Source organism: Nannobrachium achirus (assembly GCF_963921795.1).
Source record: "Nannobrachium achirus genome assembly, chromosome: 20".
Classification (NCBI taxonomy): domain Eukaryota; kingdom Metazoa; phylum Chordata; class Actinopteri; order Myctophiformes; family Myctophidae; genus Nannobrachium; species Nannobrachium achirus.
The window spans coordinates 12,397,357-12,409,824 of record NC_137827.1 but is presented as its reverse complement, the minus strand read 5'-3'; the positions used below and the strand labels follow the sequence as shown (position 1 = coordinate 12,409,824).

The 12,468-nt window shown below is 41.5% G+C and overlaps 1 protein-coding gene across 1 annotated transcript in view; it reads right to left on the bottom strand.

Annotated features, from left to right (window-relative positions):
- dlgap2a (discs, large homolog-associated protein 2a) overlaps positions 1 to 12,468 on the bottom strand; it is a 471,572-nt gene that overhangs the window by 259,805 nt on the left and 199,299 nt on the right. Inside the window, exon 2 of the mRNA XM_080750728.1 lies at positions 8,723 to 8,755. Within this exon, the coding sequence (XP_080606854.1) occupies positions 8,723 to 8,755 (33 nt within the window). The remainder of the gene's footprint in view (positions 1 to 8,722; positions 8,756 to 12,468) is intronic.

Here is a 12,468-nt window from a genome sequence, read left to right as displayed (position 1 = left end):
GGTAGATCTAGTGAGTTTAGGAGTTGCTCCATTTCGTCTTCCTCTGCCGATGGTGGTTGCGTGTATAGTGTTTTGTAGTAATCTTCAAATACCTTTTCTATAGCTTCTGGTTCATACAGTAGTGTATTGTTCCTAGGATCTCTTATTTTGTGTATATTATTTAAAGCTTGTTGTTTTTTTAGTCGTCTGGCTAACATTTTCGTTGCCTTGGAGCCCCCTTCATAGTAGGTCTGTTTCATAAATCTGGTCTTCTTTTCCACTTCATCTTGAAGCATTTTGTCTATTTCTTTTCTTGTCTTGTCTCCTTAATTGGGTCTAATAGCTTCGGGTCTCTTGTTGTTTTATGTTGTTGTTCCAAGTCCTTCAATTTTTTAATTTGATTTTGGTATATCCCCAGTCTAGCTTTTTTCATATAGGACGTTTGGGCTATAAGCTTTCCCCTAAGAACCGCCTTCATAGCATCCCATAAGATTGTCGGTTCAACTTCCCCATTATCATTTTCCTCTAAGTATGTAGTTATATCTCTTTTTGTAGTTTCTACCACTCCCATATTGTTTAGGATACCCACATTTAGTCTCCATATAGTGTTCTTCTTCCTACTGTTTAGGTGCATTGTCAAATATATTGCGCTGTGATCCGAGAGATCCGTTACTCCTATTTTGCAGTCCTTTACTCTGTGTATTTCTTCCTTATTCATGAGGTACAAATCTATCCTACTATACATTTGGTGTGGGGCTGAGTAATGTGTATAGTCCCTCTCTAATGGATGCAGCTCCCTCCACACATCTATTATACCCAATTCCGTCATCATTGTGTTTATGTATTTATTAATTTGCGTTTTGTTTCTATTTGTGCTTGTTGTGTCTAGATTGTAGTTCAAGGTCACATTCATATCTCCTCCACAAAGCCAAATTCCTTCCGCCTCTTTGTTAATAACATCAAATATAGTCTCAAACACTGATTTCCCACTATCCGGGGGAGCATAGACATTTATCAACGTGACCATTTGGTCTTCCAATTTTCCTTTTACTACAATATATCTCCCTTCCTTATCACATATCTCTTTGCTTACTTCAAATTTAGTTGTGTTTGATATTAATATGGCTACACCTCTTCTATTACTCTGCTTCATGTATGAACTATAGAATGTGTTCTTATATCCAAGCTTCTTAAATTTTTCATGTTCTTGTTTAGTTAAGTGCGTTTCCTGTAAGTATATCACTTGCATCTTTTCCCTTTTGAATTTTGCCAAGACTTTGCTCCTCTTAACCGGATTATTTAATCCATTAACATTTAATGACACCACTCTCAAATCGTTAGGTTGCATTTAAATTTTCCCTTTTTGACTTTGTTTTCCTTCCCTGTACCATACACTGCACATGCTCAAACTGCAATTTTTTAAACATCAAACAAATAATAATATAAACAACAAAAATTAACCCCCAAGGTAAAGAGGCTCGCTTGCCTCGCCCCCTCCAATCCTCAATCTGGCTAACCATAACTCAATCTAGTCGCTTTGCGGGGGCCCCCCTCATTCACAGTATTACAGACCCAGTATTGTGGGTTAAGTTTAAATCTTGTTCCAGACTATTATAGTAAATATAAATGAAAAAATGAAAATTAAAAGTTATTGTTACTGTAAGAGATACCTATGTAAAAGAGCATGCCAGTAGCCGCCTAGTTCCCCCCTTCAAAAACATCTATGATGGTCATCAACAAAATATTGTTCTTTTAAAGAACCAGAAACCATGAAAAAATAAAAAATAAAATAATTATTACACTACTCTCTCTCACCCTATTTTGCTTGAAAAGTATTTAGCATAGCCCTCCCCTATAAATCCTCCTTATTAATCACAATCAGTGCCGAGGAAGGGGGACCTCACGGAAGTCATCATTAACCATCTCTATTTTCTTTTATTTTTTAATCATTCCTTTGCTTATAATTTCCCCATTTTCCTTTTTAAATTATATTCTTAGTGTATACACATGTGCCTACACATATACACACACATAGACACATCCATATGTTTTTGTTTTTTTGTTTTCTCCCAAACTTCATGATATTGGTCTGTCCTCCCGTGAGTCCCCCCCCCCTCGCACGCTTCACAAAACATCCACTGGGTGGTAGCATGTCACTAACAAATCTTCAGAGTGTTCGAGTAGAATAATTAAAGTCATTAAATAATTATTGAAATTACCATAACCCCAGATGCTTAACATAAAATATCTATACACCCCCTTCATGCCAAATAATAATAATATCAGTGAAACATGTGTCACCTCATATACATACATGCCTGAACGTCCTATGTAAATTGTGGCAACAATTCCAAAAAAATATATATATATTTGTAAAAAAAACAAACAAAGTCACTGGACTACAGGGCGAAAAATATGTGTAAAAAACAAAAAAACACACGTATTCCACTTAAACATGTGTCTCCTCATATATATACATGCCTATGTAAATTGTGGCAACAATTCTAAAAAAAACAAAAGTCACTGGACTACAGGGCGAAAAATATAGTAAAAAACAAAAAAAAACACACAAAGGCACAGGTCTACAGGGCGATAATTACAGTCCTGGGAACAGATTCAGCCCTACCATACTCTCAAGGCATAATGTTCACTCCACCATTAATATGTGTGGAGTATGAAAAAAGATTTTACTCGATACCGTTTTCTTCCTCGACCACTGGGTTGTCCTCGCTGTCTTCATTCCGTTCCACGTTACCGTCGTCTTTTCCACCCGAGGCAACATCTCCTCCTCCTCCGTCCGAGTCGTCACCATCTGCGTCCTGGGCGTTCACGACCTCCTCGGTTGTCACGTCGGCACCACCATCCCCACCAGGTCCCGTGGATCCGCTCTCCCCCTCCGGTTCGATGGCTCCACTTCTCCCGGTCGGTTCAGCAGCGTCGTCGTCGTCATCAGGAACGGCTAATCCAGCGATGTGTCGGTCGTAAAACGCCATTGCATCCTCGGCTGTTTTGAAGACGTGTGTCTTGTTCTTGTGGTCTATTTTTAGCACGGCCGGGAACATTAGGCGGAAGCGTACTTTTTTTGCGAATAGCAGTGATTTGACTTTTCCAAATGTGCCGCGAAGTTTGGCTGTTGCAGCAGAATAATCCGAATACAGTTGTACCTTTTGGCCACGCCAGCTCAGCTTGTTTCTGTCTGCCCTTAGAGCACGAACCTTGTCCTGGAAATAGTGGAATCGCACTATCATCACTCTGGGCTTTCCCTTACGACCCGGTCGTTCTCTGCCGATTCGGTGAGCCATGTCCAGGATGGGCGCGGATGGATATACCTCTTGGCCCAGCACTTCATGGAAAAAGTTAGACATGAACTTTACCGTGTCGTTTTTACCATGCATTTCTGGTATGTTCGGCACTCGGACGTTAAACCGACGTGAGTAATTCTGATCCCTTTCCATTTGTTCCATCAAAGTTTCGTTCTGTTTCGCGAGCTTCTCACAAAGTAGTTCCAACAAGGTGACCCGGTCTGCGATCTCCCCCTGGCCTTCTTCCACCTCGGTTAGACGATGGCTATGGCTTTCCACCACAGTTTGTACCTCTCCCACTGTCTTGGTCAGTGAGGCCAGTGTTTTCTCCATCACCCCCTCGGCTATTTCTCTCATAGAGGCCGTCAGAATTTGCCGTAGATTTTCCAGGTCGGGTGGGAGACTTCTCTCAATGTTAGCTTCGCTGCTAGCTGCCGTAGCCGCCGCCATGTTATCCACTGCCTCGGCGTCCTTGCCGTGTCGAGCTGTTCCTTGTCGAGTAACATAGGCTTTCATACTCCCCTGGTTGCGTCTTTTGTCGGTCATATTCTCTCACTAGTTTCTTAGTCTTCACTTTTAAATCAATTTACTCCACTTTACTGGGTTTTAAGCAGTTTAGATTATAAATTTGAAGAGAGCCTCCCTTCTGTGCGTCCTTCCTCTCTTACGTCATCACCGGAAGTCCAGTTTAAATCATTTTTAAAATGATAAATACAAAACAAATGGTTTTGGACATACAAGGTTTCCACCCGACAACGACGAAATGTAATTGGCCCACTGGCTTGTCGCTTTGTCACAAATCTTTGAGTAGCAGCGGCGCTATAGAGAGAGATCTCTCTATAGCACGCAATGAGGGCCTCTACAACTCTTTTTCCCGGGCTGAATCAGGGGCCCAGCACGTCCCTGCTCTCTCTCTTTCTCTCTCTCTCTCTCTCTCCTGTGAAGGTCAGGGCCATGCTGAAGGTTGTTGTTCATAAAATGAAATCAGATCATTCTGCCGCCGACACTGAATGACCCGCTATTTCGTTGCTAATACTGTTCATCGAATAAAGATGTTACACAAACCCTCAGACAGGTCTTATATAACCACTTTCAACTTGGTGTGCCTACAGTATTTTGCCCATGTCATGGACAACGCTTTTCTAAATTGTTTTCCAAAAACAGCGAAAAGAGTCTTGTGAAGGCTTTGCATTGTGTAGCATTGTGAGGCTGGAGATGGGGGCTATTTCACTACTTTTTTGTGCAACACTGTCAAGCTGTAAGCGCGAGTCAAGATATAAAACGAAATAAGAAGATGAAATGTGGAAATACAAGCTGCCATAATCCTGCTGCGTAACTGGGCGGTTCCCAGAACGCCTGGGCTTAAAGAGTAAAATGAGGAAATGATAAAAACATTACATCATATGAATAAATGCTGGGCTAGAGTGAATGGAGAAGGAAAAATGAAAGAGGATAGATTTTGCATGTATGCAAACCTCAAATTCTGTACCGTTGCGAAAAATAAACATTTAAGAAGTTAAAGAAATTAAAGAAACTTAAAGAAATTTAAGAAGAATTCAAGAAATACAAGGTTTCATGCCCGACAGTGACGATATGTTTTCCACCTTGTAACTATTAGTGTTATTGTTTTATTTTCTTTCTGTGTTCAAGTCATTGTACTTTGGTGAGATTCTCCTGCAGCGGCTCATGGGAGTAAGGGAAGTCATCTCCCTAAAATGCTTCTATCTTTAGCTGGAAAGCAATGCTTATGTGCCCATTACGGCAGTCGGTTTCCATAATAGCCCTACTTCAGACTTCCATTTTTCTCTCTCTGTCTTGTTCCCTCCCTCTCCCTCCCCACTCTCTCTCTCTCTCACAGCAAGAAGAACCATTTACATATGTGCCTGTGTGATCTATTTATTATCTTTTCCATGCTTCAAGTCAACTACAGTAGGAGAAGGTAATTGGGGTGTGAGCAGGATAGAATAACAAGGATATCCCAGTCTGAATCACACCGGTGTGTTGTTTGCTTATGACTCAGCTCTCCTCTCCTGTCAGTCATGAAATGAAGAGCAGCTTCTATCAGAGCGGTTAAGCCAGCTCATGTGAGAACTACAGTAGCATTTCATGGGGCTACAACCAGTGGTGTAAAGTCATTAACATTAAGTACTACTTAAACGGCCGCTAAAAAAGGGGGAAAACTGCTCTTTTATTTGATAATATTTTTATGATGTCATTGTGGGAAAGCAATAAGCCAATCAAATTCATTTATACTTACTGTACTAATGGTCATCGGTTGTTGGGGGCCAGGGGCAGATGAAAGTCTGGCTATGAGAGGGGGCGGAGTTTAGCGTGGATTTCATTACGCAGAAAGCTGGCCGGAGTGGAAATGCTAATTCATATGACAAAAAGTAAAACTAGCAGTTGGAGGCATAAACAATATTAAGATTCCGCAACTTCATGGCATATTTAAAGCAAAAAAATGACAAGTCTTCACAAAAAAGCTTCAGAGATTAGTTTTGAGCGTCCAACGTTCTACTCCCGGCTATGTGTGGGGACCACCAGGGGACTACCAGGGAACTGGGGAGCCAAGTTGCACTTTTCTTGAGCTTGTTATATATCTGCTCTTTTCGGCGGAGGGAAGCTAAATGCGGCTCTGCCGAAGATTGATTGATTGATTGATTCTTTTATTAAGACAAAAAGTATAGTCAATACAATGGAAATGTAGTACAGTACAAGTACACCCTGCCTAAAAGGAACATCCCAAATAAGACCTTTTGCAGTCTTTTTTACATTGGAAGCCCTCAGTAATTAATTCATGGACAATAGCCTCTCCTCCCTGGCTTGAATCCAAGCTTCGAGCCGGTCGGTCGGCAGACCTCTGGGAGCGCTATCGATTTTCATAATTTCAACAAATAGGCATTAACTAACAACTTGACATGGACACTGTTGCTAAAACTAAGATATCTGAGAGGTAATATCATTTTTATATACACAGATTTAGTGATAAAGGACATTTTATCTGGAGGCGACTTCCTTGTTTGTGTGCCTTTGTGGCATAGAGAGACACTTTGTGGTCAATCTGTCATAGTGGTCCCACAGGCTCCTGGGCCGGCTCCGCCCCTTTTTCAAACCGTTTCTACAAAAAACATGTGATCTTCTGTATTATAATGTAAATCTTAGGGGCGTGTCATAGTTTAAGTACTGTACTTAAGTAAAACATTTAGATATTTTTACTTTCCTTGAATATTTCCAATTTCCAATACCTTTACTTCTACTAATACAGCTCGGATCCAAATATTGTACTCTTACTCCACTACATTTATTTGAAAACTTTTAGCTACTTAGCAGGTATAAATTATAATATAAAACATACATAAACCACTTCAGCCCTAGTTGAAAATAGCTGATCTACAAGCTCTGAACTAGACTAATCTCAAACATTTCAGACAAAATGTGCTGCTTCAAAGGTTTTCAGAAACATTCTGCAGGCAATGTTTAGCTGTAAGTGACATTGTGCGTTTGTTTACATGGCTGCCATGTTGGATACGGCAAAAATCAAGCAGCAGGTGTCTTTGAAATAACACACCACTGATTTCAATGATTGACCAATCAGAATCAAGCATTCAACCAGGCTGTGTAATAAATACATACAGCACACGCACACACACATGCATGCACGCACGCACGCACACGCGCACACATGCACCGCATATATTCGCACATATTTCCCCTGTCCCCCCAGTCTCTGTGGGAAGGTCACGCACACATGTGCGCGTGCACATGCACACAAATACACACACACACACACACACACACACACACACACAATTATCGTGCTCCATTTGATTACGTCTTAATCCAATCAGGCAAAGCAGAGAGAGTCACATTGATTTTCGAGACCTGGAGAAATGTGCTTTGGTCTGAGAGCCACATGACTGATTCCTGGGCAAGGTTACAACCTTCACCATATCACCATATCTGTCCATGGTTCTCAATGACACCCAATATATACTGCACATCATCACTCGCTGTGGTTGGGTGGAAACCTACATTCTCCGCTGGATATCCACATGGAGAAGACTGGATTATCACCTAGATCTCCATGGAGCTGGTCAATACCTCTACATCTGACCTCACTGAATGATGGATATGGATATAGTTGACCTGTTCTGACATCACAGTGATGACTCGCCCAGCTCAGCAAAAGGGTATACATGCCAAAGCAGCCATGTGCACGCACCCATGTGCGGGCGAGGTTGCTTCTCTCCCTTAGGGCGACTTACTGGTTATATACTATAATGTGATGGACAGTGGTCAGAGAAGTAGGTTTATACATGTATGCTATGCATGTGATTGAGGCACACACATAGTGTGTACAGATATGCCATTTTAAAGCTTCACACGTCCTGTCCATTGGCAAGACAGTCGATTTTCAGGGGATTTGCAGAACATTGAGCTTGCAGATCAGCTATTGTTGCTATTTGTACGACCTTCTCTGACTTTAAAGTTTAAGTCTACCTATGAAGGTGGATTCTGCTTTTCAATGGGAATGGAGTGGTGTCTTGGCATTTGCGGGTTTCCGTAAAAATAGGCTCTATTTGCCAAGAAACATTCAGGAAAAGAGCAGTAAAGCCTGAAGATTTGAAACGGCGCTTCTGTATACATACACACTATGTGATGGAGGCACATGGTGGACAGCGAAGTAGCTTTAACCTATTTAGACCTGGAATTGTTCTATGCTTTAACTATTGAAAAATAGCAGATATACAAGCTCACAGCGCGGCACCGAGTGCCGCGCTGCAAGCTTGTAGATCTGCTATTTTTGAAAAATCGTGAAATTCTTTGGCAAATCTTTGAATATATGTTTTTTAAATCGAACATTTGTAACTCAAATATTTGCTCCTGGGGGGTTGTCCCTGGAACAAGATATTTTGAAATGGGAGTCCATGTCATTTTGGGGGTCCTTGACATGAAAACATTTGAGAACCACTGATTTAGAAGAAGGATTTAGAAGACATTTATACAATCGGGTAAAATAATATTCAAAGACCTGCAAAAAGTTTCATGACATAGCAGATCCATTATAATGCTAAAGCACAAACTAATGGTCAAAGAGGCGTTACCCGACGTTGACGGGTTAATAAGCAGGTATTGGAAGGCTCCTGCGGAGAGGAGGACACTTAATGGATGAATGGGGGAGCGAGGCCTTGAGGGAGAAGAGGAGAGGAGAGGGGAGGAGAGGAGAGGAGAGGGGAGCGAGGACGAGGCGGTGTGAGTTAATGGTACGAGAAGAGAGGCCGTGCACGGTACCAAGCTGTCAGCCATTCACTGATATGTCTAGAGCACACACAAGCATGCACGAATGTCCACACAAAGACATACGCACGCACCCACACACGCGCACACACAAAGCAGGCTGAAGATGATGAGGATGAGGAGGAGAGGAGAGGCCCACTCACCTTCTGGTTCGCCACACAGTGTGCACTGTGATTCTAAACAAAACCAGAGAAACAACACACCGTTAATATTCTGTGTGCGTGTGCGGTATGTGCTTGAGCTTGCGTGTGAGTGTGTGCTTGTGTGCATGTGCGTGTACTTGTAGAGACAGTGTGTCAATACCTGCAAATACCTGCAAACATACAGTATGGTAGTACCACATACATACAAACAACATGAAGTAACAACAAGCTTCATGGAGTTACGGTATATGACGAGTGTCCTCATAACCAGCCACCATTGATAATGTGACCATTTCACACTAAACGTTCTATGCCAATATTGTGCAAAATGGCTGTGGACTAGGCTATTAAACTATTATACTATAAGTACATTGACGTTTATCTGAGCGTGACCCCATTCCTAAATGTTGACAGAGGACCAGAACAAAGTGCACCAGGTGGTCAGAGTTAGGCCTGTCACAATTGTTACATAATTGCCTATAATCGCAATTATTTTTGGTAATTGCATAAGATTATCTGCATAATCGGATTCCACGTTGGAACATTTTCCAAAAATAGTGGGGAAAAAACGTATTTTTCCAATATTTGTGTATTTTTTTTTGTCAATCATTTATTTATATTAGGTTATTTGTCATATCTGCCCTGTGTAACTTCAAAGCCTAAAAGCCAAACAGAAATGTAATTGTTATTCATACTGCATGTTCCACTGATCAACCGCAGAAACACAATTGAATCATTAATCACAATTATTTGTGTGACAACTAATCGTCACGTTAAAACAAAAAATCCATAATGGTAACCCTAGTATACTGTAGTCAGAGTGCAGTGCATTACCTACAGTACAAACACATTGTAAAGTACAGTACATTCATCATGACATTATAAGAGCCATGCAGAGAGTAAGAAGTTAAATGATGCAGAGACAGGCGTCACAGGGGAAGGAAGACAGCCATGATGACAAATCATATTGCTGTGTTTGTCTGAGGTGATGTGCCAAAAAACTATCAATGAAAACAATGAACAAAACAGCCAAAACTTGGCAAGACTCAAGAAGACGATCAGCAAACTCACAACAAGACAAGTTATAAATCTGCTATTTTTGATTGATTGATTATGGTTATTCTAAAAGGATCATACAAAATGTGTTTCCACTGCGGTCCATTGTACTCAATTCATCAGTAAGCATTGAATAAGACCAAGTATAAAATAGGGCTTAAATGGCAAGAACACTTTGGTAGAGGGTTGGGTTGTACCTTGCCCTAATGTGCAGTAACTGCAATGGTGGACAAAAAATCAAAAATAATTGCTCCTATGATTATAAATTGATCATTCAAAAATAATTGCTCCTATGATTATAAATTGATCATTCAAATTATGCTCCGTAACATCACTCAAAGTGATGAAACAAGAGTGACTTTGAGTGAAACAGCACAAGTCACTCTTTTCACAAAATCACGCAAATCGGTACACAGTATCTCTACAGTCATGTCATCAACATGGATATGTCCCATTTCCCATATTCCCTCCTGATTGGCTACGATTGCCTTCTAAAGTTTGTGTATGTGACCTGACGGTCGCTTATCTCCCGATTAGGGAGTCTTACTCTTACTGGTACTTCCGGGTTCGGCTGTAAGCAGGAAAACCGATTCTCCATTCACTCTGATGTTAAGCCATGGAAGAAACGGACCTTTTTCTCTGATTCATTTCCCTGTCAGTCCGCACCCTCCGAAACGTCTCTGTAAGGAATTTATTCCCATATTTGACATTATTCTGATCATTATTCCACGATCATTATTCCACGACTATCAGAGAGAAGATAGAGCTCCTTGCAAGTCCTCCTGTCAGGTCACAGCGCTGGGTGACCCCTGTCATCACCACACCTTCTGTTGTGGCTGCTGCCAAGTCTCAACACACTCACAGCTCTCTTCCAGAGTGCCGCTGAATGCTTGTTTATGTCCCCATTATCCAAAACAAACAAGTACTGCATATCGTCGCTGTCGGTCACAAACCTTGTATCTCCAAGTTTCAAATTTGTATGATTCTTTTTCCTAAAGTAAAGCCCTGCTTCATCATATCAGACTGTCGCACAAAACTAGTGAAAATAGCAGATATACAATGCCTTGCGATAGAGTAGAGTTCTCAAATTCTCAAATTCTGCCCGACCCGAACCCGACATTTAGGGCCGGGTAGGGCCTAAAATGAATGCTCGTTAGTCGGGCCGGTCCTTAATTTTCAGGCCCGCTGAGAACTCTAGTCTGCAGCCTGGTGCTTATTCTCTGCAGGGGCAGGGGAGTGAGGTGGTCTGCAGCCTCATGGGACTGGTGGTGTCATGTCTGAAAGTCTGATGAATCCTGGTAGAATGTACAGGTTAAATTAAGTCTCCATGCTCCCTATAATAGTATAATTCCTTCTACAGACTCAAGGCGATTGCTTTCCATTAGTTTGCTGTGGCAGTGCGCTCATGTATTTCTGGTTGCGGAGTTCGTATCGATCTCATGTCAGCCTGTTTTTACAGGGCTTGCGGTTGTTGTTGTGTCGGCTAGTTCTCCCCCGCTTTTCAACTGGAGGTGTAGAGTGGCTGCCAGTCAACTCTGAAACGCTACACTACTGGTGTTCTGTGATAAATATTATTGAAACGCTACACTACTGGTGTTCTGTGATAAATATTATTGAATTCAAGTCGTCATGGGGTGACAAATTGATAGAAAAAAAGTATTTTTTTGCGGGTGAATTACTCCTTTAGAGCAGGGGTCTTCAACAGGGGGTCCGGGACCCCTAGGGGGTCCTCAGAGTTACTATAGGGGGTCCTCCAAATCTTTGTGTAGTAGAAACCTTTTTCTTATTTTTTTTTATAGTAACCACTTGAACCCTTGTGTCCTTATTCTGAGAACTTTAGCCAAAAATAGCAGATCTACAAGCTCACGTGAGCTTGTAGATCAGCTATTTTTGGCAAAGAGCTTTGGTAAAGAGGGGAAAAAGAGACGACTAATTACGGAGTGAAAAGTCAAGTTTATTAAGTATTGACGGTTCAAGTGGTTAAATATCTGAAAACACAAATTGACATGAATCCAAAATACACTGACGATCGTGCTGTCAAACGATGAAACTATATGGAATCTATGAAAAGGTTTTGGGGGTCCCTGCTTCATCTCTCTCTCAACTAAGGGGTTCTTGGCCTGAAAACGTTGAAGACCCCTGCTTTAAAGTAAAAGTAATGGTGGAAAAACTTTTAGTAAGTACTTGCAGTGGAGTTATGACAAGCTGGCCCCACCAATATGGCGGTGTAGACGTTGACGTATGATCCAATGGTCAACACAGTGTCTACGTCTATGGATCACACAGCTATGAGTGACAAGGACAGCAGCTGAATGCAATTAACCTTCTGGCAGGATTGAAAGCCAGGGGTCCTCCGATGCCAACGCTTATGCTAACTTATGCTAATTATTTTAATTAAAAGGGCGCCGGTCCCAGTAGAAGCTGAAGCTCTGTAAAAACATTAAAAAAATAAAAACACAATCTGTCTGCAAATATTGGCAGAGCAAAGAAACAGTACCAGCGACATGACCTCTGGCTCTCTCAGGCAGGCGAAAGAGAGGTCAAATACAGAGAGTTTTAATGCGTTGTAATGTGGAACTTTTGTGCAAACTGTTAAGGTAAGTTACTAAGCAACTGGTAAGAGATGGACAGTGAGAGAGAGAGGGAGAGAGAGAGACAGAGAGAGAGAGAGAGAGAGAGAGAGAGAGAGA